The sequence below is a fragment of the Prionailurus viverrinus genome, chromosome E2, assembly GCF_022837055.1.
Source record: "Prionailurus viverrinus isolate Anna chromosome E2, UM_Priviv_1.0, whole genome shotgun sequence".
NCBI lineage: Eukaryota > Metazoa > Chordata > Mammalia > Carnivora > Felidae > Prionailurus > Prionailurus viverrinus.
This window is the reverse complement of record NC_062575.1, coordinates 410,472-436,459: the sequence shown is the minus strand read 5'-3', so window position 1 is coordinate 436,459 and position 25,988 is coordinate 410,472. Positions and strand designations below refer to the sequence as shown.

The 25,988-nt window shown below is 53.3% G+C and overlaps 2 protein-coding genes and 1 long non-coding RNA gene across 13 annotated transcripts; all 3 read left to right on the top strand.

Moving 5' to 3' along the window:
• The first annotated feature begins 251 nt into the window (after positions 1-251).
• On the top strand, positions 252-10,872 carry LOC125152454 (uncharacterized). The gene is made up of 3 exons (XR_007147200.1): positions 252-987; positions 6,075-6,261; positions 10,323-10,872. It is a non-coding gene; the product is annotated as an uncharacterized LOC125152454 (long non-coding RNA).
• Positions 10,873-11,052: 180 nt separating this feature from the next.
• Positions 11,053-16,086, top strand: LOC125152415 (zinc finger protein 324A-like). Of its 3 annotated transcripts, XM_047834295.1 has the most exons (5): positions 11,053-11,917; positions 12,035-12,195; positions 13,411-13,537; positions 13,866-13,982; positions 14,391-16,086. In XM_047834295.1, the coding sequence occupies exons 3-5, from the start codon at positions 13,417-13,419 to the stop codon at positions 15,827-15,829; spliced, it is 1,677 nt and encodes a 558-aa protein (XP_047690251.1). In that variant the 5' UTR covers positions 11,053-11,917; positions 12,035-12,195; positions 13,411-13,416; the 3' UTR covers positions 15,830-16,086. The 3 variants fall into 3 exon arrangements, with proteins under 3 accessions (XP_047690251.1, XP_047690249.1, XP_047690250.1); XM_047834293.1 differs by lacking the exon at positions 12,035-12,195; XM_047834294.1 differs by having other exon boundaries at positions 11,053-12,195.
• A 1,234-nt stretch (positions 16,087-17,320) lies between these two features.
• On the top strand, positions 17,321-25,345 carry ZNF446 (zinc finger protein 446). 9 transcript variants are annotated; one of them, XM_047834298.1, is made up of 6 exons: positions 17,321-19,675; positions 20,982-21,362; positions 21,439-21,640; positions 21,954-22,048; positions 23,634-23,718; positions 23,945-25,345. In XM_047834298.1, exons 2-6 carry the CDS (start codon positions 21,021-21,023, stop codon positions 24,910-24,912), a joined length of 1,692 nt encoding a protein of 563 aa, XP_047690254.1. In that variant the 5' UTR covers positions 17,321-19,675; positions 20,982-21,020; the 3' UTR covers positions 24,913-25,345. The 9 variants fall into 9 exon arrangements, with proteins under 9 accessions (XP_047690254.1, XP_047690255.1, XP_047690258.1 ...); XM_047834299.1 differs by lacking the exon at positions 17,321-19,675 and adding an exon at positions 19,957-20,016; XM_047834302.1 differs by lacking the exon at positions 17,321-19,675 and having other exon boundaries at positions 20,023-21,362; positions 23,841-24,037; positions 24,175-25,345.
• The last annotated feature ends 643 nt before the right edge of the window (positions 25,346-25,988 follow it).

Below are 25,988 nucleotides of genomic sequence, written 5' to 3'. Positions count from 1 at the left end.
CTTGAGTCTGGCCAGGCGAAAGCTTAAGAAACTTTCACCTACCCGTGCAGAGTCCACCAGCGCTGCCTCGGACGGGGACCCGGACGGGGACCCGGCGCAACGGACCCAATGTGGTCTCGGCGTCAGGTCCTCTGACAGCACCGCTGACGAGCCTCAGACTCGTTGCCGCTTGGTCGTTGTCATGGTGACACGACATGGCGGGGGGGGGGGGGGACTGCGGTCCCCGCGGAAGTAGGATTTGCGATGTGAACTACACTCCCCAGAAGGCGCTGGCGCCGTGCGGGGCGTACCCGAGTGTACTGCTCTGGGCAAGGGCGGAACATCCGACGTCGCCCTGAGGTTTTTCTTTGGCTGGTTGTGCGCCTGTGCGAAAAAAGGCCTCGATCCCTGGTTTGAGGACGCGTTTAGGAAAGTCTAGGGCGCCACCGTCCAGGGTCTGGGGTGCGCCAAGTGGGGAAGGTGTGGGGCTCCTTTTTGCGCCTTTGCGCCTACGGGCGATGCCTGCGAGCGATCGTCCCCGCCTCCTCGGGCCTCGGCGTTGACGGAAATAGAATGGGCGGCCCTGTGGGGCGTCCGCCGGGATCGCCGCAAGAGCCCTCAAGACCTTCCCAGTAAGGGCCTTGAGGGTGTTTCCACCATAATGCGCGGGAGACCGAGGTTCCGAGGGCCTGCCCGCAGCCCAGGGTCCTCCAGCCGTGCCGGGGGACTGAGGGCGGAGGAGGTGCTGTTCCAGCGGGCCACTCCCAACGGGTGCGCGCGCGCCCTCTTCCTCCCCGGCCCCCCACGGGTTGGCATGGGACCAGCGCCGCTACTGATGTCTTTGGCGAGTGAAGGGTCCACTTGCCGAAGCCGGGCAGTCCTACCCCCAAGTTCCTGGAGCCCCAGCGTTAGCGGATGAGTGTGCCTTGGGATTCCTGCCGCTTTCATTTCCTTGTCTGGGATGATGGGAGTCACTTTCATTTTGCGCCTTCGTGCTCCAGATTACTGGTCAGTATGCTGGCCAAAAGGGGGGTGGGGTGGGGCCTGAAAGGGTTTTTCACGCGTGGGGACAGAGATGTGCGGAGACTTGTTTGTGTGAGCCAAGCCATCGGGAACCGCAAATCCTTCTTAAATCTTGTGCGAAAAGAGCCTCATAGGACAATTTAGGCTTCAATTTAGGCCTTCTTTAGGGAGACTAATTGCTGGCCCTTTATTCTTACTCTGCTGTTAACTGGTTTCTTTGGCTAGTGTGTGAACAGACTAGGGGGCCAGGGCAAAAGCAGGGAGGCCAGGGAGGAGCCTTCATCAACAGTCCAGGCATGTAATGATGCCCTAGGCCAGAGTGGCAGCCTTAGGTCACACTTAGGAGGTGCCAGTCCTGAGGTGGACAAATTGTGGGAGCATGTGATGGGGAAGGGCCCAGGGAAGTTCTGCACACTGCTGAGGCTCCAGAGTGAGACTGTGGGCCTTGTAGGTATGCTAGTATAGAATGATGGTTCAATCTACTGCAAGTGCAGGGGCCAGGATGCGTTATCCACAGTGACAGTGCAGCTAGAGTGGGTCTTGAAGGACTGCCTTGTGGTGGAGCAGGAAGGACACACCTGGTAAAGGATTAAGACAAAGGCAGAGGTATAAGAGGGCCAGGAGTGTTTGGGAATCCAGGTGTTTGTAGCTGAGAGATGGAGCAGAGGACAGTGACAGGCGGGAAGGCTTTGAACAAAGGGCCAAGGGCAGCCTCTAGGTCTGGGTGCCACTGGAGATTTTGTTGCAAGATGAGGTTGAAATTGGATCCTGGCTGTTATTTCCAGGGTCACTAGCTGCCATGAGCCGAATGGCCTGGGGAGCCTTGAGAGAGAGGGCGGATCCAAGGGCATAGCCCTTGGATAGAAGAGGACCTAAAGGTGTAAGAAAGGAGTGGTCACAGCTGATGAGTCTGTCTAGGGGAGGCAGAACATTGGGGAGGAGAGCTTGGTGCTGGGGTCCTAGGGGGGAGGTTGAACCTGGGGCTTATTGTGGTCATAAGTCACATTGTGGTGAATGCCCAGGGAACCATCTGGAAATAGAACAGGAACAGATTGGGTGATGTCTATCTGCCCTCCTGCTTCATGATGCAATGGCTCCAAAGCAGTGGCCAGTGGGTGTTGGGAGAAGGAGAAGGCACTGATGTTGGCAGACTAGTGTCCCGTCAGAAATGGAGGCCTGGGGAAGAGGGTAAGCTGAAGGTAGTTAGTATGTCTGGGAGGTATTATAGGGGAGAGGTTGCCAGGGAGAGGGCAAGATGCCCTGGGTTTTAGGCCCAGGGCTTGAAGATGTCCACTCATTGCCCTGCAGGATCATCTCTCTTCCTCACTGCGAGGCCTGGTGACCTTCAAGGGTGTGGCCATGTACCTCTCTTGGGAGGAGTGGAGGCTCTTCACAGGCCCAGAGAATCCTGTACTGGGACATGATATTGGGTGACGTCACACCCATGGCCTTACCAAGTAAAGCTCCTGCCTTTCTTTATGTGTTGTTTTTCAGAATTGTTGGCACCCAGGTTGGGCTGTGGGCACTTGCTTGTGCTCTCCCTGAGCCACTCCACCTTTGCTGACCCAGGCTTGTGGTGGCCTGGGGAGAAGAGTCAAAGTTCTCTCCATCTTTCCAATAAGCCCTTTGGGTTTGGCTCCATGACAAGGTCTCTCTGTGTGCCATGGATTCGCGGTCTTTCTCTAGCAGATACTTCCTTAAAACTGCCAGTGCCAGTCTCTAAGGGTCCTGTCATTGTTTACAAGGGCTACTGAGTTATTCCTGAAAAACCCTCCTGAAAATTTCATTTTTTTCTTATGTTTATTTTTGTTTTTTTTATTTTATTTTAATGTTCATTTATTTTGAGAGAGAGAGAGAGAGAGAGAGAGCGCGCGCGCGCGCGCGCGCGCGCGAGTGGGGGAGGGGCAGAGAGAGAGGGAGACAGAATCCAAAGGAGGCTCCTGGCTCTGAGCTGTCGCACAGAGCCTGATGTGGGACCAAACACACAAACTGTGAGTGAAATCATGACCTGAGCCAAAGTCGGCCACTCAACCGACTGAGCCACCCAGGCGCCCTGTGTTTGTTTATTTTTGAGAGAGAGAGAGAGAGAGAGAGAAAGCAGGGGAGGGGCAGAGAGAGAGAATGGGACAGAAGATCCAAAGCAGGCTCCGTGCTGATAGCAAGAGAGCCCGATGCAGGGCTTGAACTCACGAACCGTGAGATCATGACCTGAGCTGAAGTTGACACTTAACCGACTGAGCCACCCAGGCACCCTGTTTCTTTTTCTTTTTTACGTTTGTTTATTTTGGGAGAGAGCGTGAGCGGGGAAGGGGCAGAAAGAGAGGGAGAGAGAATCCCAAGCAGGCTCTGTGTTGTCAGGGCGGAGCCTAACGTGGGGCTCAATCCTACAAACCATGAGATCATGACCTAAGCCAAAATCAAGAGTCAGACACTTAACTGACTGAGCCACCCAGGTAGCCCTCAAAGTTTCATTTTGTGACATCTCTTCTTCCTTCCTCCTTACTAATGATAAAGACGAAGCAAGCTCCTTGACTTCCACAGAAAGGTCACACACAGGGCAGGCCCCTTACCTGCCTTGTCCTCCATAGGACTTGTGGCCACTGCATCCCACAGGGGCATTTTTGCCAGAGCATGGCAGGGAGTCCTGGGTATGTAGCTGAGAAGATGCAATTCTAGCCATTGCCAGAAAGTCCTGGAAGATGCTGGGACTTGATGAGTACAATTCGGATATGGGCTGAGGCCTAGTCTACATTGGATTGTTCCTGGCCGTGGTCTTATACCACATCACTACCCTGTGCCAAAGTTAATGTCCCAACCTCAGTCCAACTTTACACCTTTCTGAACATTCTGCCCTCGTGCCTTCTCTTCCTGATGTCTAGTCCCTATCTCCCTGACCTCAAGTTTCATCTTGTAACTACTCTCCCTATGGGTCCTCCTGTGTTAGCTTCTATTTAGCTATTAGGAGAGGTTTATGTATTGGTAAGTAATCCTGGGAAGCCTAATGCTAAGAGATGGCTGAATGTTACATCATGTGTGGGCTCTTTCTGCATAGCATTGACCTCTGCAAACATCCCTATTGCACTGAGTTTGCAGACAGTGAGCAGCAGATCCTGCCAGCCACATTGAGTCTGTGACCCTGATGAGATACTTTGCATTGGTCTGGCCAGACCCTATACCAAAAGGATTGGCCCTTTCTCCCCTGATCCTGGCCCCCTTAGTTTCTTATGAACCCAGGGAATCAATTGTTAGCTTAAGAATTATAAGCCCCACTTACTGGGGTGCCTGGGTAGCTCAGTTGGTTAAGCATTCATTTTGGCTCAGGTCTTGATCTCACAGTTCATGAGTTCGAGCCCTGCATCGGGCTCTGCACTGTCAGTGTGGAGCCTGCTTGGATTTCTCTCTCTCTTTCCCTTTCTCTCTCTCTGTCCCTCCCCTGTTCTCTCTCTCTCAAAATACTTTCAAAAAGAAAGAAAGAGAGAGAGAGAGGAAAAGAAAGAAAGAGAAAAGAGCTTTAGACACCACTTAATGATGGGTCCATCCCCACGCATCTACTATGACATATAGAAAAGGGCATTTCCCAGGGCACTTGGGTGGCTCAGTGGGTTAAGCATCCAACTATTGATTTCATCCCAGGTCACGCTCTTATGGTTTCTAAGTTTGAGCTCCACACTGTCAGTGCCGAGCCTGCTTGGGATTCTGTCTCTCTCCCTCTCTCTGTGTCCCTCCCCTGCTTGCTTGCTCACTCTCTCAAAGTAAATAAACTTTTTTTTCTTTTTTACGTGTATTTATTTTTGAGAGACAGAGAGATAGAGCTTGAGGAGGGAGGGGCAGAGAGAGAGAAAGGGAAAGAGACAGAGACAGAGAGACAGAATCCAAAGCAGGCTCCAGGCTCCAAACTGTCGGCACAGAGCCTGATGCAGGGCTCAAACCCACGAACCGTGAGATCATGACCTGAGCCAAAGTCGGACACTTAACTGACTGAGCCACCTAGGTGCCCCAATAAATAAATAAAGCTTTTAGAAAATTTAAAAAAACGGGGCATTTCCCTATTTTCAGGTAGTTCATGTGAAAAGGAAGATAAGGAGGCACTGTTGGAATCTGATGCTTCCAGAAAAATCACATCGCAGGGCTGGACTTCCAGTGCTTGTCCTTCTACTCACAAGGTCCACCCCTATAACACAGGGTTATAGTCTTCAAAGACTTTGTCCATGGAGAAACATGGGAACAGATCCTGGACAGAAACTGCACATATGTGGGGCATACAGGAAATAATTCTGGTTCCACGTAAACCTTCAACTGAAACAGTTGACTTTAATATGGAGAGAGACTTCTCCCCTGTGATGAGCACATACTGCAGAGAAGCTGTGCAGCCATGACCTAAGAGCCTGGAGAGCCATGACCTAACACCCATCCACCCACAACAATAGGAAGCCGTGTGGGAATACCAAGCTCAGGGAGGCCTTCCCACCCAGCCCCATTATTGAGCAGTTCCCAAAGTTCACAGCAGGGAAGCCCTTCAAGTGCAGCAACTGGGAGCAGCCTTTGCAAGGAGCTCCACCCTCCTTAGCCACCTGACTCACCCTGAAGAGAGACTATGTAGATGTCCAACAAATACATATGTCTGCAAAGAGAAATCAACCCTTGTTGATCACCAAAAATTCACCCCAAAAAATTCAGAGAAACATCCTATGTAAGGAGAGTAGGAAGGCCTTCAGGCACACATGTAAACTGAAAAAGGGTCAGAAAATTCACTCTGGGCAAAGACCTTACAAGTGCATGGAATATGGAAAAACTTTCCACCAAAGTTATACTCTAAATCAGCACCAGAAGGCTCACACTGGTGAAAGACCCTATGAGTGTAACTAATACGGGAAATCCTTTGGCCACAGGTCTAACCTTATGAAGTACCAGAAGGTTCATACTGGAGAAAGGCCCTATGAGTACAGCCATTGTGGGAGAGCCTTTAGTGAAACCCGAGCCTTTGTTTGGCACCAGATTGTTCACACCAAAGAAAGGGTGTGATTTGGTGTGGGCACTTGGGCTAATCCCTCTCCCTATCCTTACATGCCCAGGCTGGACACCTGAGATATCGTCAGCAGTACCAGATTCCTCATCACCACCAACTCCAGCAGTCAGCTGCCCTCAGAGATGGAAGAGAGGGCACGAGCAAGTGAGGTTCTGGTCCCCGCAGCACTCAAGAATGGAACCATGGGAACTAGCATGCAGTGAGGATGCTGGTGGCTACCTTCTGGCTCCCAGGTATGGAGGGCTGTAACACTGTTAGGGATGTGGCCCAAGACAAGGTGTGATGTTTTCCACAAGTCACGGAGGTCTCCAACATTAATGCGAGGCTGCCTGGGCCAGAAGCTGTATGTTGATACTCCGACAACTGTGAACTGGTTCTTAATCCACTTAGTGCATTCTTAGTCCACTACTTTAGATGTGAGGAAAATGTACATCATAGACAGGACCATCGAGGCCCAAGTTCCCATGGGTTATAATCAGAGGAACCTGAGCAAATGCAGGTCAGCCTGACCTATCTTGGGCCTAAGCTTTGACTCTTCTTCTTCCATGTTGCATTTTGCATCCAGCTAGACATGTGCATCTATTTTATGCAAGTTTGAAGCATGTGGGTTTGGAAACCAGATACAGAAGAATGACTAACATCTCATTTGATGCTGCCAATTTGAATCAGTGTCAATGTTTCTCTTTACATAGTTGGGAGGGAATAAGTCTTGCATCTCCCTAGTTGTGGATGGTGAGGCCTGTAAGACTGTACCCCATGGTTAGAGGCTTGCCTGTATTTCACAAAAGACCCCCCTGGACAGTTTGATTGTATACAAGTGTGCTTGTCAAAGTGTAAGGGTACACTGCTTGGGGTGCATTAAATTCAACACAACCCAAGGAAATCTTGAAGAACTTTTATTTACTTGTTAACTAACAAGTAAGGAACCAGGGAGATAGCTCTCAAAACACTGACTCCCAGTGGAGTTAGTACAGGAAGCAATTATTAAGTGTTTTAGGGGATGGAGACAGGGAGCTTGCATATACATTAAGGAACTTATTCATATCTTATTACTTAGCCAATTTGGTTCACTTTGTATCTTCGTTTGCTGTCTTGATGGGGTCAAATTACTCCATTGGGTTTGTGTCTTTTTATACACTGGACACTCCAGAATGTCTTCCCACTCTCCTTTTCTCTCCTGATTCCAGCCCCTTGCTGTGCCCACCTTCTGGGCCTCATATCTTACCCTTTGCGTTTATCCCCTCATCTCTTTCTCTCAAGTCCTCCAACACCAGTCTCCCCTTACTGTGTCCTGACTTGGTCAAGCGTGTTTAAAATGTCTTATTAACATGTTATTGGATGACAGCCACTTGTGCATTCCAAGGGATTGTGGTCCAGGCATAACTAGCGCCAAGACCTGCCACCCGACATGGTGCTCCCCTGTCACCAGAGGCCATGTCTGTACCAAATCCCCCAAACAGGTAACTGAACAGGAGACCGACCTACCATGTCTCTTTGTATTCACACCTGCTCAGAGACCCCAAACCCAAACTGTCCAGGTCTGCAGTGAACCTAATCCCTGTCCCCTTGGCAGTGACCCCATGGATTACATCCTGGGTGTGTCCAATATGCACTCAGTGAACTTGTATTTCTCTGATCTTCAGTTGTTAGTGATATGGAGAAAAAAAGGCAAAAGAAATGTAGATTAAGTTAAATTTCCTTAAGCTTACAGCCCATTGACAAATACTCGAGACAGAAAGAGTATGACATTGGTCCTGGAACTCCCAATTGTCTTAGCATTAATACCTTGCAAGAGAAAAAGAAAACAAAAAACCAGCAACAACAATCTTAGCTTGACATAAGCTAGGCTTCCAGGATCCTATAAATCTTCCTTAACCTATGAAAACAACTTTGTAAACTTCCGTTATCTCTACCCCCTCAACTTAAAAGTATAAGCCAATCACTTCACACAATCCTGGGACAGCTCTATCTGCCCAAAGGTCCTGTCCCTGTGCTTTAAGAAAACCACCTTTTTTGCACTGATAATGTCTGAAGAATTCTTTCTTGACTATGTGCTCCAGAACCCCACATCAAATCATATCAGTTAGCATGGAGCAGAGAAAGAGGAGGTGTCCTACGACCTGAAAGATAACCCTTGTGAAATATACCCAGAACCATTTCCCTACAAAAACATATACTATAGGAGTAAAGACTGCGAGAGCAATTTCCATTTGGGGTAAGGACAGTGCTCCCATTCCAGGTCCCACTAGTCTTCTTCTCTCACCTAAGTGAGAGAGGTCATAGTCAACAGGGGCCAGGGCTCCAAGGAAATACATTGAATATGCTGTAGCCAGGGAAGGCAGTTGAGGTCAAGAGAAAGAAAGAAAAGAAAACAAAGGAAGGAAGGAAGGAAGGAAGGAAGGAAGGAAGGAAGGAAGGAAGGAAGAAAAAGAAAGAAAGAAAAGAAAGAAAGAAAGAAAGAAAGAAAGAAAGAAAAGAAAGAGAAGAAAGAAAGAAAAGAAGAAAGAAAGAAAAGAAGAAAGAAAGAAGGGAAGAAAACTATAGGAGTGGAGATATACTCCTGAGGCCCAGTCCCACTAAAGACTGAGTATTCATTGGAAGATTTAGTATGCTCCTCTCCCCTGTCACCCATACACCACATCAGTGGAGTTCCAGTGTAACAACAGTGCACTATAACTAAAACAGATGCAAGACAGACTCTCTCCAAAGAAGAGTACTTACCAGAGCACAAAGTCTAGAGAAGAGACAACAACTAGGGCACTAGAGGAATTTGAAGCCTCCAGCACCCCCTGCTACAGCAAACATTAAACACAGCCCTCCTCCTATCCATATTACCATAAATCCTCATACAAACCTCCTGTCACCTTAGTTCCTCTTAACAAACATGTGTCTGGTGTTCAACAACAAATGACAAGGCATGTCAAAAGGCAAGAAAAAAGGCAGCCCAAAGACACACAAAGCAGTCATCAGAATGACACTCAGATGTGAACAGATGTTGGAATTATCAGACGGGTGTAAAATAGCAATGACTAAGATGTTAAGGGCTCTAGATGAAAACATTGACAAAATACAGGAATAGACGGATAATGTGAGCAAAGAGATGGAAACTCTTAAGAAAAGATCAAAAGTTAGGGCTAGAAATAAAAAACACTGTAATAGAAACAAAGAGTGCCTTCAATGAGCTCATCAGTAGGCTCGACCCAGCCAAGGAAAGAATCAGTGCTCTACACAATTCAGCCCAATGCGAGTGTTTACTACTATCTGTTTTGCTTTTACTGATAGGGGAACAGGAGCTCACAGATGTCCAACCAAGTGGTTAGGGTCCAAGCACCTGCCACAGACAACACCCCCCATAACCCCCCATCTCCCGTGCCATCTTGTTCAGGGTAGAATGGGAGCCAGGTATATGTATTGGAGCTATTTTGTGTACAGAGGAAGATTTGTTGCTGCTATTCATTTCCAATTCATTAAATTATGAATTTATCAAACAATGAGCATTTCTCTCAATATTAGGCATCAAGATCCCTGTAGTCTAACTAATTCCACATTATAGGGATGATTTTATATTATTTTATTTTATTTTTTCAAGATTTTATTTGTCAGTAACCTCTACACCCAACATGGGGCTCCAATTCACAACCCTGAGATCCAAAGTTGCAAGCTCTAGTGACTGAGTCGGCCAGGTGCCCCCATAGGGATACTTTTTAAATAAGAAATTAAATGTCTCCAAACATTCAAAGAGTGCTTGAAATGTTAATGCCTCTAAGCTTTGGATAAAATCACGAATTTAATACTTACATTTTCTTAAATTCTTTCAAAGGGAGCAACATTTACACACAAATATTCCAAAATTGTTGTGGTCTCTTGCATTGTGATTATCTGGAGAGCACATTTCTTTATCTCATGTGAATTTACATCAATTCTCACCTAAATACTTAGACACAAGTATGAAATGAAAGCACATAAACAGGTTTTGGTGGTTAAGAATCGGCCTTTGGTTTAGCTGCACCTTTACATCGGCTGCTGCCTTTCTATTCGTGGGAGTAATCAGATATGAACTGTGTGACCTCACTTGTAGTATAATGTGGCTCATTAATATTGCTAGATGTGTCCTATTTAAATCTATATGACCGTGCTCTCTTGCATTACGACGATTTACAAATAGTGTTAAATCTAAGGACGGGTGTTGCTGACATAGATGCATATATAAGGACGGAGGAAGGGAGGAAGGGAGGAAGGAAGGCGGCAAGAATGAACGAACTCTACAGATTAATTCCGTATTTCCTTATAACAGCTCTACGATGGGTAACGTCATTGTACCATTTTATGTACGAAGATGAAGGACCCTGACAACAAAACCTAAAACAAACCCTCACACTAGAGCAACAAAGAGGAAAGCTCTCTTCTCCAGCAGTCGTGGGCGTGTACTGAGACCGCCCTTCCTTTTGTTTTCACGTGTGGCAGAAACTCAGGTTGGTCCCCAGGAGACAGGACCAACGCATCAATATCCTGATGTGCCAGCCACACCTAGACGACCCAAAGACAGGCAAGTCTGGGAAAGTACATTTTGTGCGGTCCAGTTTAGCAGGGAAAACAGATGGCTTAGCAAAGTGTCAGAAAACAATTCACACTCCAGAAAAATTTAGCCTAGGGGCTTGCAAACCTGAGGTTAACCCCTTTACAAAACACGGAGAGGTCAATCCAGGGCACAGGCCTCCAGAGGTAGAGCCAGGCTCTGTGCCAAAGCACCGTCCCTCCTAACTCGCCCCTCTCATCAGGCTATGTCCTTTTATGTATTTGTTTATTTATTTATTTATTCATTAAAAACATTGTTTTAATGTTTATTTATTTTTGAGAGGGATATATATATTTTAAGAATATATATGTTTATATATTTTGAGAGGGAGAGAACGAGCAGGGGAGGGCAGAGAGAGAGGGAGATTCAGAATCTGAAGCCGACTCCAGGGTCTGAGCTGTCAGCAAGGAGCCGGACGAGGGACCAAACTCACAAACCCCGGTATCATGACTTGAGCCGAAGTCGGCTGCTCAACCAACTGAGCCACCCAGGGGCCCCTATCAGGCTTTGTCTTCCCCCCCCCCCTCCCCCCTTCACGCTTTGTCTTTAAAGCCCGGTGCCGGGGTCGCCTCCTGGGACCTCAGCAATTTCCGCTTCTGCGCGTCCCGCGTTAACTCTAGTCCGCCGCGTGGGCGAGTGTCTAGAGCCCAGGACCCCGAGCGCAGGACGCCGAGCCGGGCGATCGCACACTTCACTCCCCGGGATCCACGGAAGCTGGGGAGCTCCTGCGGGACTCCATTTCCCAGCGCGCCGCGCGGGGATGCCTAGACGTTGCCGCGGATATCAAGCGGGGCTCCGCCCACGCGGGACGGGAACTGCGCTTCCCAGAAGCCGCCGCGCGTGCGTCCGCAGCGTGCACTGGGCCTATGAGGACTTTCGGGGGCTGGACTTCCGGCGTCCCGGACTGTCACTTTGCTACCGGGCGTTGGGCCACACCGGTATTGGTGAACTGGAGCGCCGCGAGCCCCCAGGCCGGTTTCTTAGAAGGTTTGGAGACCCGAGGCGAGGGCTGGGAGGAAGACCCGAGCGGTGGACCGTCTCGCGCACGCCCTGGTTGCGGGCGACGGTCGCGCCCCGAGCCTAGGCTTCTCCGTGAGGAGCCTGGGCCGCTCCGCGGGGCTGTGGGGCGGCGCCCCGAGTCACGTGCTGTCCGACCCCGGGACGGCGGGGGAGGCGGCGCCCTGAGCGACCCTGCCTTAGACGGCCCGGGAGGCTGAGACCAGGAGCCGGCGAGTCCGTGTTGTCCGTCTCTTTCTGCGAGTCCCCAAGTACAGGTTCTGATGGCGACCGCGGCGCTGACAGACCGGGCCCAGGTGAGTAGAGGAAGCGTAAGGCTCCCATCCGCCCGGATCCCTCCTCGAAGGACCCGATCCTCGACGCAGGGAGAGACTTTACCTGCACGTTTTGTGTCCCCTCTCGGTTCGTCCTAGGCCCCGGCGTTCAGGCCAGTGGAGCGTGCACGTGTGAGATCCCCACTTCTGACAGCCAAGGGAGTGAGGTGTAGAAGGAAATTCCAAGCAGAGGGTCCCGCACGTGCAAAAGCTGGGAGGGGAAACTGAGCCTAGGTGGTTCCGGAGCTGAGCTTCCTGACGTGAGCACGGGAGAGAAATGGCAGGCTTGAGTTGCATCGGGGGCCATGGGATGACTCTAACAGAGCCTGGATATGCTTTAAGTTAGAGACTTTAAAGTAACCCACCGTTTGCTTGGCGGAGAAATGACGCAGAGGGGGTGGCTGTGTGCAGGGAGCAGGCAGCACCACAGTCCAGGTGGCCGAAGACGGCACCCGCTGCACACGGGGCCAGTGGAGATGGGAAAGTGGCTGGATTCTGGAACGATCTGATGTCTCAGGTGCGGCGTGTGAGCGAGTGCCCCGAGTGGAGCACAGTCCCAAGTGTTTAAGCCGAGCACCCAGGAGAATGGAGTTGCTGTAGACAGAAACAGGAATTTGAAGGGAAAACAGATTTCAGAGTAAAATCAGGGAGTCTGTGATGTCCCAGAGTGGAGGTATCATGTGGACCTGGAATTGTAGGTGTCCAAGGACAGAGTCCTGGTATTCGGAACCAAGGCAGGGCCTGGGAATCAGACTTAGGAGGAGGGAATAGCGTAGATTCAGCTAGGGATGGGTAGTGCTCCAGGGAGATGCAAAGAGGCTGGTGGCCCCTGGGGCTCTCAGGGGAGGTCTGGCAAGTGGCTGAAGGGAGGGTTTTGGCCAAGGAAATGGGGGGCGAGGAGCACATGGCTATAGAGGGAGAGGGGAACTGGCTTCCTGTGTGGCGACCAGACTCTTGGGGCCAGTCCTATAGTGACTGGAGGGGATTAGCCGGTCCTTCAGGCTGAAGGAGCAGCCTTGGAATGTCAGGCAGGTTCAGCAGAGGCAGGCATCCTTACGGGGATGGGCATGTCTCTTGGGTCCACAGCTAGGACTTGTACAGTTGCTAATTACAAGAACAGGTAAGGGCGTGGCACGTCTGGAGAGGGTCATCTTGTGCAAAGACTGGAGCATGAGTGGACACCTGGGCCTGCCTTTGGAGTGGCAGCCATCTGAAGGCCATGGGCTTGCTCTGGCTGCCTTGTATAGAGTGGCTAGTAGGGAGTCTGAGAAGACCTGTCTGCCCTAGACAGGTAGGGTGGAGGGGAGGGGAGGGAAGTTTCGTCTGCAGAGTTGCAGAGCCCTGGGGTGGGGCGGGGGGGGAAGGTAAGCATCTGAGGGACACTAGTTGGGGTAGCCATTGGGACAGGGAGGCGGGTCCTGGGTCCCACAGCCGGAGCTTAGATTGTGTCTGCCTTCCCCTGCCCACTCTTGTAGGGCCTGATGGCCTTTGAGGATGTGGCCGTGTACTTCTCCCAGGAGGAGTGGGAGCTCCTGGACGCAGCCCAGAGGGCCTTGTACTGCCATGTGATGTTAGAGAACTTCGCGCTTGTGTCCTCACTGGGTAAGGCCCTGGGTTTTCCGTGGGAAGCTCAGTCGTTGCCAGCACTAACCCCTTCTCTCCTGTTGGCCTGTGAGCAGCCTCACACCATTTGGCTGAGTGTCCCTGTGCCACTGTGGTGCCTGTGTCTAGGCTCGGCCCCTTTCATCTGGTGCTTCCAACATGGTTCTCCTCGCAGGGACCATTGAACTTTTCCTGTGAGTCCTGCCCTGCAGTGAGGCTTCAGATGACACCATCTATGTCCCACTAAGCCCCTCACCCCTGCCATCTCTTGGGCAGTAGGTTGTCCTGAGCTGGGCCTGGCCCCTCACTTGCTTGTGTTTTCTCACAGGACTCTCTGCCTCACGACCCCGGGTGGTCCTGCAGCTTGAGCGTGGCGAAGAGCCCTGGGTTCTCAGTGGGACAGTTGTGACACCAGCCAGGAATGCTCAGAGAAAGCCCAGCCCTGGTGAGTGGGGGCTCAGAGGGTGTGAGCTTGGGGCTAACCAATGGCCAGGCTTCTGTCCCCCGTTTCCCTGCTTTCCTGGACACTTTCATCTCCTGCTTCCGGCCTGACTCCCTCCTGTTTTCCTACCATCAGCCTCTCCTGGTGGCTCTGGCCTTGGCTTGCCATTCAAGGGGGAGCTCCCAGGGTACCCCATTCCAGGCACTGGGGCACAGCCTCTATCTAGCAGGTCTCTCCTGCTCCTGCCCTCATAGAGTTCACCATGCTAGGGAAGAGGCAGTGGGGAAATGGGGTTTGTGAGTAAAGCTTATAGGATTCGGTAGCCTCCAGCAAAGGCCTACCCACTAGGCCCATCCTGATCACCCCCTCTTGGCCAGGATGACCCAGGATATACCATTTCTATGCCTTCAGGTCCCTGTCATCTGGCATATGACAAGGTTGTTCCTGAAGCAGCTTTGCCAGTGACCTTCCAGAATGGCTCCCTTCCAGCACCTACCTTCACAGGCACCTGCGAACGTGGGAAAAGCTCAGTGGGTTGGCAGGGCACCTCCCTCTCTCAGGAGAAAAAGTCCACAGGCGTGTCGGTAATCTATTGGGAAAGGCTCCTGCTGGGTCCTGGCAGCGGGGAAGCCAATGTCAGTCTGCGGTTAACCTCTCCACTGAGGACTCCTGAGGATAGCCTGCCTAGGGAGAAAGCCCTCATGAACCGCCCCATGCCAGACAAGCAGCTGAGGCCATATGGGGGCCAGAAGCCATTTGGGCAGGATGGCCCTGGAAGAGGCTGCCCCAAAATTCCAGAATTTGAGGCTAGTCTCACCTCTGGGGAAAGAGAAAAGGGTAGAACTAGCCTCAAGCCTCATGGACTCCCTGCTAGCCAAGAACCCCCTACCTGGGATCAGCTGGGCAAGGCCCTCCACACAGGCCCCAGCTTCCTCTCCGGGGAGAAGCCCTTCGAATGCAGGGCGTGCACCAAAGTGTTTCTGAAGAGCTCTGACCTGCTCAAGCACCTGCGCACCCACACTGGAGAGCGGCCATACGAATGCTCTCAGTGTGGCAAGGCCTTCAGCCAGACATCACACCTGACGCAGCACCAGCGCATCCACAGCGGCGAGACACCCTATGCGTGCCCGGCCTGTGGCAAGGCCTTCAGGCATAGCTCCTCGCTGGTGCGGCACCAGCGCATACACACCGCTGAGAAGTCCTTCCGCTGCAGCGAGTGCGGCAAGGCCTTCAGCCACGGCTCCAACCTCAGCCAGCACCGCAAGATCCACGCAGGCGGGCGGCCCTACGCGTGTGCTCAGTGTGGCCGCCGTTTCTGCCGCAACTCGCACCTGATCCAGCACGAGCGCACGCACACGGGTGAGAAGCCTTACACCTGTGCCCTTTGTGGTGCCGCCTTCAGCCAGGGTTCCTCCCTCTTCAAGCACCAGCGCGTGCACACGGGTGAGAAGCCCTTCGCCTGCACACAGTGTGGCCGCGCCTTCAGCCACAGCTCTAACCTCACGCAGCACCAGCTGCTGCACACTGGGGAGCGGCCCTTCCGCTGCGGGGACTGTGGCAAGGCTTTCGCCAAGGGCGCAGTGTTGCTCAGCCACCGACGCATCCACACGGGTGAGAAGCCCTTTGTGTGCGCACACTGTGGTCGTGCCTTCCGCGAGCGCCCGGCCCTGTTCCACCACCAGAGGATCCACACGGGAGAGAAGCCCCTGCGGCGACCTCGGCGTGGGGCAGGCCAGTGCCCCCAGGCCAGGCCTTCTTCAGGGGCACCATCAGAGGGCACGCTGGGCAGAGTAGCTGGGCCCACTCCCACCTCAGGCCCACCGGCAGTTTCAAAGCCTGCTGACGCCTGAGCTCACAGCTCCAGCCTCCCCCAGGCTGTGGGAAAATGCCCTTGTTCCCTGCACATTCTGGAGAAGCCCTGTGCGTGCCCTGTGGTGCCATCTGCACATGGTGACGATATTTGCCATTTCAGCACCAGCTCACTCCAACTCTAAGAGATCCGACTACAGAAAGATCAGGGGGATGGACGTGGAGGCTGGGACTTTGGTGGGCAGAGACTGGGCAATCAGAGTGCCGCTTCATGCCTGTTATGACTGTGAGCACTCAGGTGAGGAGGGGAATGCTGGAATGTTGGGGAGGCAGTCCTAGGAATTTCTGACGCCCGCGCACATACTGGCCAACAGGCTGGCCCTCAGGATATTCTCTCAAGACCTCAGTTCATCAGAGGCTTCTGGGAGCAGGCCCAGTGGATAGTAAGTCAGATTGGGGTCTGGTGTTGGCCTTGGGCTCTGAGCCTCAGTTTCCACCTCTGGGGAAAAGAAAGGAAGAGAGAGGGAGAGAGATTCAGGCTACAGAGGGTATTTGCAGCACCGTGACAAGCAGGATCTCGATTAGGGCCAACATGTGCCAACTGCCAGCCCTGTGAGATGGCTACTATGGCTGGTATCCCCACTTCTCAGTTGAGGAAACTGAGGCAGAGAGTGGGAGTGTGCTGCTGCACAGAGCAGAGCCCAGGACTTAAATCCAGGTCACAGGCCCAGCTCATCTCTCTGCCCCCATGCTCTGGCACTCGTGCTCTAGTCTGCCAGTGTGAAGGCTGGGCGATGCCAAGCCTGGTTTCCTGCACATGGCAGTCCCACAGGACGTGGAGGAAGTAGAGGTGGAGGTCCCTGGGGTGGGAGGAGGGAGACAAACATCAATGTGTTCATTCAGGTTTCACCCAAGCCTCAGCCCTGGCCGTGCCCTGTTGTTACCAAAGTCACCATTACAGGGGTGTTTATATCCCCACTGCCCTGGTGAGAGGTGACCACGATAACAGGTTGGAGGAGACCAGATGGGACTACTTGTTTCTGCAGGGTCAGTGGGCATGTGCCCACCTGTTCTCTTCCCTCAGTTGGAGAGAGGATTTGCTGTTACCTAAGGCCGCGTGTGTGTGATGCCCTCCCATCATGGGACACCTCCACGTGGCTGGGACACGTGGTGGACTGGGGCCCAGGTTTCTCCCTGTGGCCCTCAGCAGAGCAGGCCCTGTCTTGACCTCAGGCCTCACCCCTAGGGATGTTAGTGGTCTCTTTTCTTGGGAACAAAAAAAAGACCAAAAATTATAAGTTGGAGTGGATGTACATTCTGTAAATCCCTGTGGAAATCCACAACCTCAGTCTCTCCTCCCAGCCTCCAGGTCATGGTTCAGACAGCTTTAACAACACAGTCTAGAGAGGCTTCCTGATAAAAATGTCTTTGTCAATCATGTGAGGTGTAACAGTCTGATGCCTGTTTCATCCTAGGACATTGTAGTCATGCCTTCTGTGTGTTGTCATTGAGCTGCAGGGTTGGCTTTGTTCCACATCTTTGAGAGGCCAAAGGCTACATATGTAGCCTGTCTGAGATCCACTGAGGGGCTGGAATACCTGTGCCCCTTGGCAGCCAGAATGGGTGTGCACCAGCCAGGAGGGTAGATAGCATGGGGCTGCCCCAAGCAGGAATTCTATCTGATATGAGTCTTTGTGAATCTGGTTGGGGAATCTGAGGCAGGGTTCACCAGTGGTGGCCAGAAAGATTGACTCCAGCCTGGTGGGTCTCTAGTCCCTCCACCTCCAAGATTGGCAGCCATCTGCCATGTACAATGAACACAGACCTTTCACCCTCCCATTCTCGCACCCTGCCATCAGGGCCAGACCTGTCATTTGCTTTTGGAATCTCACTTCTTGCAAGGAGAGGAGTCCTGCTGGACCCACTCCCAAAGATCCTTGGGTCCAGGTCCTCTGTGCCAGGCCTCATGGTATCCTACAGGCCCCTGAGCCACTGTCCACGCCTCCTGGACTCATTCTTTCTCCTCTGCTTTGGTACACACTTTTGCGTCACCCCCATCTTACTTTCCCCCAGAGTGGCTTCCATGAGGGTCCCTAGGTCACAGCCTCAGTTTGCCCAGATGTGCAATGCAAACAACCCCCACTCTGATAGCTCTTCTCAGGAGCCCATGGTATTCAGGAGCAAGGGCATAAGTCAAACATCTAGTGGGTACTCAGCAAGTGTTATCCAACCTTTTCTGCATCTTGGACTGAAGCTCCTGGAGTTCTCACCCCTTGAGCTGGGCCTGATGCCCTATCCCATTTCCTCCCCGGTCTCCTCCCCACTTAACCATTCTTTTCACCTGTGCGTTTGGCCCCCTGCTATCCCTCACTTCCTCCACCCTCCTCAAATCCACCCCTCCTAGTACTGAGGTCTGGTCAGTGCCCTCCACCCAGGTCCTTAAGGAGCAGCAACCATGATTACCTGCTTTCCCCCTTGTCTTGGCCTTTACATTTATCTCCCCCAAACATCTGTGGTCATGTTGGACCTTGGCCTGTCAGGCTAATCCTTCTGCTCTTTATCCCGAACAGGCTGAGTGTAAAAGTGTCCTTGAGCTCTCTGGGTCAAGATGATGAATTGAACACATACATTTCACTTGGTTCAGAAACCCACTGGAGGTACAGAGATGAGAGTGTTTAAAAACATAAACCCACAAGTATAAGGATGTGGAAGAGGTCAACAGCAATGGCATTCTGAAACTAGAAGTGGATGTGGGATCTATCTCTGATTTAGAGAAAGCTAAATACTGATTTGGTACTGGGGGAAATGGACACAGGTCCCCTAAGGCCTATACTGCAGAACTCCAGAGGGCTTGAAAACTAGCAGCCCCCTGGGAGAGGAGTCCTAAAACAGGACTAGAAAGAGAACTACTGAAGCTGTTAGAACACCAGTTCTTCCCCATAGAGTGACTGGTGGAAGAGTCGTTTCTGGGGAATCCACACAGAGAAACGATCTAAGTCCCCACAAAACAGCCCAGTCTGATGACATTACTTAGAAGAGTTGACAAGTCCCAGCCATGCACATGGGCAGAGCTTCCAATTGGTGTGTAAGACCAATGCTGTTTATTGAGTGCTTGTAGCCAGGGATTACTAGGTATCACAAGAAATCAAAACACGCATATGCAAATTAGGATTGAATAAGTCACTGTTCAACTACTTGATTCTTGGAAGCAAAACACCCCTTTCCACAGTGATTTTAACAAACTAACTTTGCCTACTGAGATTTAAACTAAAGATCATTCTTACTAGCTTTGGTACCCAAAGTAAAAAGTTAGCGTCCCAGAACTGGATAGAAATCATCCCTCACTTTGCAGTACTGGCATCTGAAGACACGTCTGAGACTCTGAGGGTATATAAATCATGGGACAGCTTCTTGATGTGTAAATGAGTGTTCCCTGTTCCTTGTTCCCGCATGTCCCTAGCAGAGGTCGGATGGAGGACCCCATCAGGGGACTCACTGGAGTCATGCTCGAGAGTTGGCAGAGGTCAACAGATCAGACTGTCTTAATGGGTCGGAGTCGGCTTTCTTCAGGGACCGCCGGGAGGCGAGTCCCTGCCAAACCATACTACCCAGGCCATCACTTCCGGCCTCCCTGGAGGACAGGGTGACGCTCTGGCCGTTGCCTTGGAAACAGATGGAGGCGGGCTGGTGTCCTCTAGCGGTTACCAAGAGGATTGCTCCGCGACAAGAACTAAGCCACAAGAGGGGGCTGGGGAGGAGCGGAGGTGGGGTGCTAGCTCTGAATGGCCATAAGGTCACGCTCCTCCCCTCCACCTCACTTGCCAATAGGAGCCGGGTCCGCTGTGCACATGCGCAGGATCCTAACGTAGCCTCCATCACGGCTGTTGGTGAGTCTAGGGCTCGGATGCAAAGGAAGAGTGGTAGCTAGTGACGGGAGGGAGCCCCCAAACTGCGATTCTTCAGATTCCTCTAAGAGGAACAGCTCTCAGTTCTGAGAGGCCTTTGGAAATGAGCATCCGCTGGCGGAGGCCGCGCCCGTCCTTGCTTGCTGGGTCTCACGGGAAACGTAGTCCGAAGTGGGCGGGGCGGGGTGGGGGGGGGGGAGGCAGTACTTGCCGAGCAGGCATGTGATTGGCCAGGGCAGAGTCGCCATGGCAGCGCGCGGCGGGGCGGGAGTGGCGGGGGCTCTTACCGGAAGTGGCCTCCCGGCCAGGACACAAAGGTTGAGGTGAGCGCGGGCCTGACCGGATTGGGCGCGGCTTTTTCCACCCCCTGGGGACCCGGCCGCTAGATGCTGTCTGCACTCCAGAGTGCCCGCCTACCTCCCGACCTGCCCGTCGCGCCCCACCTCCGAGCCTAGGCCTAGGCCTTTCCGCCCACCACAGGTTCCCCGTCCTTGGGCAGAACGTCTTCTCTCCTATCCTTTTTGGAAGATAGATTTCGGGGGGTCAGGCCTTGGTGTAGCTGGTCTGACAGGCCGCCCAGGTGGGCGTGTTTCATTTAGAACCTCTTGAGGGCCGGGACACGGTGTCCGCTCACGACTCCACGCAACTGCAACTCGTGGTTTTGTTTTGTTTTGCTTTTCACGTGCTTAGTGCAGGCGGCGTGAGTCATTCACATTTCTCTGTGGTTAGCGAGCACGGTGTCTCAGAGTCCACCCCCCGCCTCGATCCATGGCGCAGACGTGCCACTTAAGTCAACATGTCCTGATGTCCTGGAGATCGTGGGGACATACATTCCACCATAACCTAGCATGGCTCTTCCCACCTTCATTTCTCCTGCTCACCAGGGATTAAGGCCCTACCGGGACCCTCCCTGGCTGCTTGTCCCTTGGCCTCCTGCCTGACTGACCACTCCCCTTCCTCCTGTGCTGCTCACTTTCCCTGGCTCCTGAGTCAGACCCTGGAAGCCTGTGATGATCATTCATTTATCTACCTCTTAACCATCATCTCCTGCAGTTTCCTGGAAATGCCATTGGACAACTTGCCTCCAAGCATTCATCCACAAGGCTTTCTTCTGCATTCAGTTCCTTTCAGCAGCCAGCTCCCGTGACCCTTCCCTCCATGAAGTTTTCCTAGCCTCATGCTTCCCTGTGGCAAGAGTCCTCTCTGAACCAGCCCCCTGGGCTGGGCCTGTCTGCCTTACCCTAGCCATGGCCTCTTGGCCCCCACCCTGACCCCTCCTTTCCTGCAGGTCTCTTTTGTTGGCTACAAGAAGACACCCAGTACAACAATGCCATCCCCACTGGGCCCCCCACGCCTGCCCTCTGTGGACCCTGTGGCCACTCTGGAGGAGCCCGAGGCAGCACGCCTGCGTTTCCGGGGATTCTGCTACCAGGAGGTGGCAGGTCCCCGTGAGGCCCTGGCGCGGCTGCGAGAACTGTGCCGCCAGTGGCTGCGGCCGGAGGCATGCTCCAAGGAGCAGATGCTGGAGCTGCTGGTGCTGGAGCAGTTCCTGGGCACGCTGCCCCCTGAGATCCAGGCCTGGGTGCGGGGCCAGCGGCCAGGCAGCCCTGAGGAGGCTGTAGCCCTGGTCGAGGGCCTACAGCATAACCCTGGGCAGCTGCTGGGCTGGGTGAGTGTGGCCAGCATTGACTTCTTGGAGGGACAGAGCAAGACTAGAGCCTCTGTGACTTGCCTCTCCCCCTCAGATCACAGCCCATGTCCTGAAGCAAGTGGTGCTCCCAGCGGCACAGAAGATAGAGGAGTCCTTGGGGAGACCCCAGCCTTCAGGGACAGTGGAACTTCTCAGGGCAACCTCTGGGGAGGAGCCACAGGACACCCAGATGGAGGGGTCTCCCCAGCTCAGCTGCAGTGTGAAGGAGGAGCCTGATGCTGATGGGCAGGAGATGGGTGAGAGTGGGAGCCACATTAGGTCCAGGGGATTCCTGGACGATATGTGGACATCGCTAGCTAGGGTAGGGGATTCTAGGAGGGGTTGTGCTGGGGCTGGGGGTTTTCTAGGGGGAATGTGAATGTCCTCGATGGGACTCAGGAGGGACTGCAGACTTCAGAGATGGGTCCCCAGGAAGCAGGAGGAAAGGACTGGCTGGCACTGACACACAGAGTAGCCTCCTGCCTGCTGGCAGAGGAAGGCCAAAGCTGCAGCACCAATACCAGCTCACCTGCCCTGGCCCACCTGATCCTCGCCTGCCTCATTTCCTAGCACCTTCCAGCCCCCTACATCCATCCCAGTCCCGCGAGGGGTACCCAGGACACCGGGAACCAGCCGCCACCTCCTTCCACCTACCCAGGATTCAGGTGAGCAGCCCCAGGTGGGAGGTACAGGCCCCCAGTGGGAGGAGCATGTCCTTGGTGGACACTCTATTCTGTCAGTTTTTCAGGCTTCTTGGCCAGCAGCTTTTGTGCTCTTTGCTGCCCAGAAGTGGAGTTGCTGTCAGGGTCCCTCCTGTGGGTCCTGGGAGACAGAGACAGGCTGGTGGTCTCTAAAATTGGAAAGGATTTGAACCTCTGGCCATGGAATCTGGTTTAGAGTGACTGAAATTCGTAGGGGTTGGCTTCCTCACTTACAGGGAAATGGTGATTTTGATGTTTCCAGCAGTCTTAAACTGGCCCCTGGAGATTTGAACCCTCATATGCAGGTGGTGAGGGGTCAAGATGAGGAACCCTGGCAGGAAAGCCTGAGCTTCACACAGCAGTCTGGCCTCCCCTGCACACCTGAGATCAGAATGGAGATACCTAGGAAATAACCTGCAGCCACTTCTTTCCTGGGGCTTTTCTAAAAGGCCAACCAGCCCTGGGCTGTGGCCAGCTGGGCACAGAAACTCCACTGAGGCCCCTGCTACCTGGAACGCTTGGTTCCTGAGTGTGGACAGCAGGGGTCCTGTCCTCTCCTGGCAACTTTGCTCCTAAGCCATTCCATTGGGGACCGTCCCCAAGGGAAGAGCTAGTTGAGATGTGCTTCAAGGCTAAAAAGTTCCTCCAGGCCCTCCACAGCCTGATGGACAGTGGGAAACAACTGGGTGGGAAGGCCACTCTCTCCAAAGCCTCTTGACTTCCGGTAGCATTCCAGCAGTGGCTGCCACCTTCTTGTCCCTGGAGCTGCAGTGGCTTGTCTGTCAGGCTTGTTTCCCACCCCAGCAAAGCCCCAGATGATGGGATTTGGGGAGGCAAGGAGAGCAGACCTGGGAACAGAGAGTGCATCACCTGGTAAAGCCCACAAGGGTCCAGCTTCAACTACCAGAGTTCACCCTCTGGCAACAGGCAGGAGCCAGCCCACCACCTGTCCCACATACGTCATCTGAGCCTGAGATGCTTGGCTGCACCTCCTAATGTGAGTCCTCCTGCCCTCGACCTCTCCACAGCCAGGTCGACACATCTAGGAATGCTGACAGCCCTCAGCAGCTCCCCCAGGGAGGATCTCTGTTACTTTTGTAACCAGAGGCTTGGTGAGAGGTGGCTGGGTCCTCTTGGGTCCCCAGGCCTTTTGGTCTCAGTGCATCACACACTGTTCAAGGCAAGAGGGTGAGGCCAGCCACATCTGTCCCCACCTAGGCTTCCCCCAAAACCCATCCAGGGGTCCTCAGCTTCAAAGTGTCTGACTAGAATATGGCGTGGGGCTTCTGAGGGGGACAAGTGCTAGTAGCATCCCCACCCCACCCTCCAGTGAGCTGAAGGACAACTCCTCTCTGCCTTATTTCCCAACCTTCATACACCTTTCTCAGCTTCATCCTTAAGAAGCAAAAGAGCCTTAGGTAACCTGGCCGCTTCCCCAGGTAACTAGTAAGGTTGTGGCCAGGGAACATGGGTAGGGTAGGGCACTGCAGAGCAGGGAAGAGGATGGGGGGTGGACAGGCACCAAGGGTGATGGGCTGCATCCTGGCAGGAGGAGTGGGGGCTACTGGACCGGTCACAGAAGGAACTGTACTGGGACGCGATGCTGGAGAAGTATGGCACGGTGGTCTCCCTGGGTGAGGACCAACCACAGCCCCTCCTTTGGTGCCTGTGTACCACCTTGGCTATAGGGCTCCCTGCCCGACCCTTTCCTGTGCACGCTTCCCAGCTTTTACTCATGTTTTCCCTCCTTACCTAGGGGCACCCTGTCATTTGCCAGGATCCCCACCCCTGTCCCTAATGTATGAGAACCCCTCACCGGCCCCCATGCCAGGACTGCTACCTGACTGTCCCTCACCCCAGCAGGGTTACCGGCCCCCTTGCCAGAGGCACGGGTTGAGTCGGAGCCAGGGGTACTGCGCTCGGGGACAGAGGGTCAAAGAAGCCTCCACCCGGGTGAGTGCTTCTCCATGCGATCTGAACCGCCTGTTGCCTGGTGGAGTGGGAGCTTGTCTGCCCCCACACACCTGGTGGGAGGGATGGGAATGTCAAGGACGCTGGGCTACCTGGGACTGCCAACTCTCCTTCCCCAGGAGATGAGAGTGAGAGTCACTGTGAGGGTCCACCCCGCTGCCCAGAGGCCCAGCCACCCCAGGGCCCCAGGCCTGTCACCTGGGAGGGCCCATCTGGGGCCTCCGTCTCCACCAGGGCTACACCGGGAGCAGGGCTGGAGACCGGCGCCCCGCGGAGGAAGCCTTACACCTGTGAGTTGTGCGGCCGAGGCTTTGATTGGAAATCGGTGTTTGTCATCCACCACCGGACGCATGCGGATGGGCAGGCCACGCGGGCCCCGGTGCTGGCTGTTGGGGGTGCTCAGAAGCTGCCACCAGGTTCCCGGGAGCTGGGCACACCACGCCACCCCCGGCGTGCACTCCCAGGCCCCCGGAGCTATGCGTGTGAGGAATGTGGGCGCAGCTTCAGCTGGAAGTCTCAATTGGTCATCCACCGCAAGAGCCACGCAGGCCAGCGGCGCCACTTCTGTGGCGACTGTGGCCGCAGCTTCGACTGGAAGTCCCAGCTGGTCATCCACAGGAAGAGCCACCGGCCGGAGGCCCCATGAGTGGCTCCAGAAGGCAGCCTCGTCTTGGGAGCCTTGCAGCCTCCAGGTCCTGGACACAGTTCCTGGCAATCTGGTTCCAGCCTTCCTTGGGCTGCTTGGTCTCTGTGTGAGATATGTGGAGGCAACAGAGGACATTCGTGAATCAGAGTTCCCAGGAGAGTCCCCTGACCCCAGTTCAGTCTCCCCAAAACAGCCACCTGGGTGTAAGTAAAAGAAGCCACTGCTCCCTCAATAGCCTAGTGAGGCCTGGGCTGCAATAAACTGCCTAAGCTGAGTGACTTCCAAGCTCCAAGGTCCCCAGCTGTGACCTGATGCAGATGGACAGGTTAAGGACTCTCCTTACCCCTGGGACCTTGTTGGCCCCAGGTGGCTGATCAAAAACTGCCCTTTCTACCCCTTCTGAAGCTGCTGGGCCTGATGTCTTGGCGTAGACAGTCCAGAAAGCTCAGGAAAGCATGCCTTGCTTTGTTTGCAGACAGATGGAAAACTCATGGCCCTCTACATTTTAGATTTGTAACAAGTTGCATTTTTTTTTTTTAATTTTTTTTTCAACGTTTATTTATTTTTGGGACAGAGAGAGACAGAGCATGAACGGGGGAGAGGCAGAGAGAGAGAGGGAGACACAGAATGGGAAACAGGCTCCAGGCTCTGAGCCATCAGCCCAGAGCCCGACGTGGGGCTCGAACTCACGGACCGCGAGATCGTGACCTGGCTGAAGTCGGACGCTTAACCGACTGCGCCACCCAGGCGCCCCTCAAGTTGCATTTTTATAATGGGGAGTTTCTACATAAGAATCCCGATCTCTGCTTTCTTGCTGGCCATAATATCAGCAATGGCACTTCTCCCGCCTGGCAGCTGGAGCCACAGAGCAGGCTGTACTCACCAGAAGGGCCAGCAGTCCTGGTATCCTGCCCCACCTTGTTCCTGAGCCACCCACATCACTCCCTGGCCTCCTTGTCCTTGTCCTTTGAGCCCTTGAGTCCCAGCTTGAGTGGACATTAAGGGGACCTCCTTTGCAAGTATGGATGGACAAGGAGGGTGGTCTCTGAGAAAAGGGTCCACAAACAGATGTCCCATAGGCCATGTGATTTTAAAGTAGTTGGTGTTCACTTAGAAAAATTGGAAATCTATAAGAGGGCAAAGATGATGAAAATGATCCCCAATTCCACTGTCTGATAGCAGTGCTTATTCCAGGTGTTTGCAGGAGTGTTTTTGTTAATGTTTATTTATATTGAGAGAGAGCAAGTGAGCAGGGGAGGAGCAGAGAGAGGGAGAGAGCAGATCCCA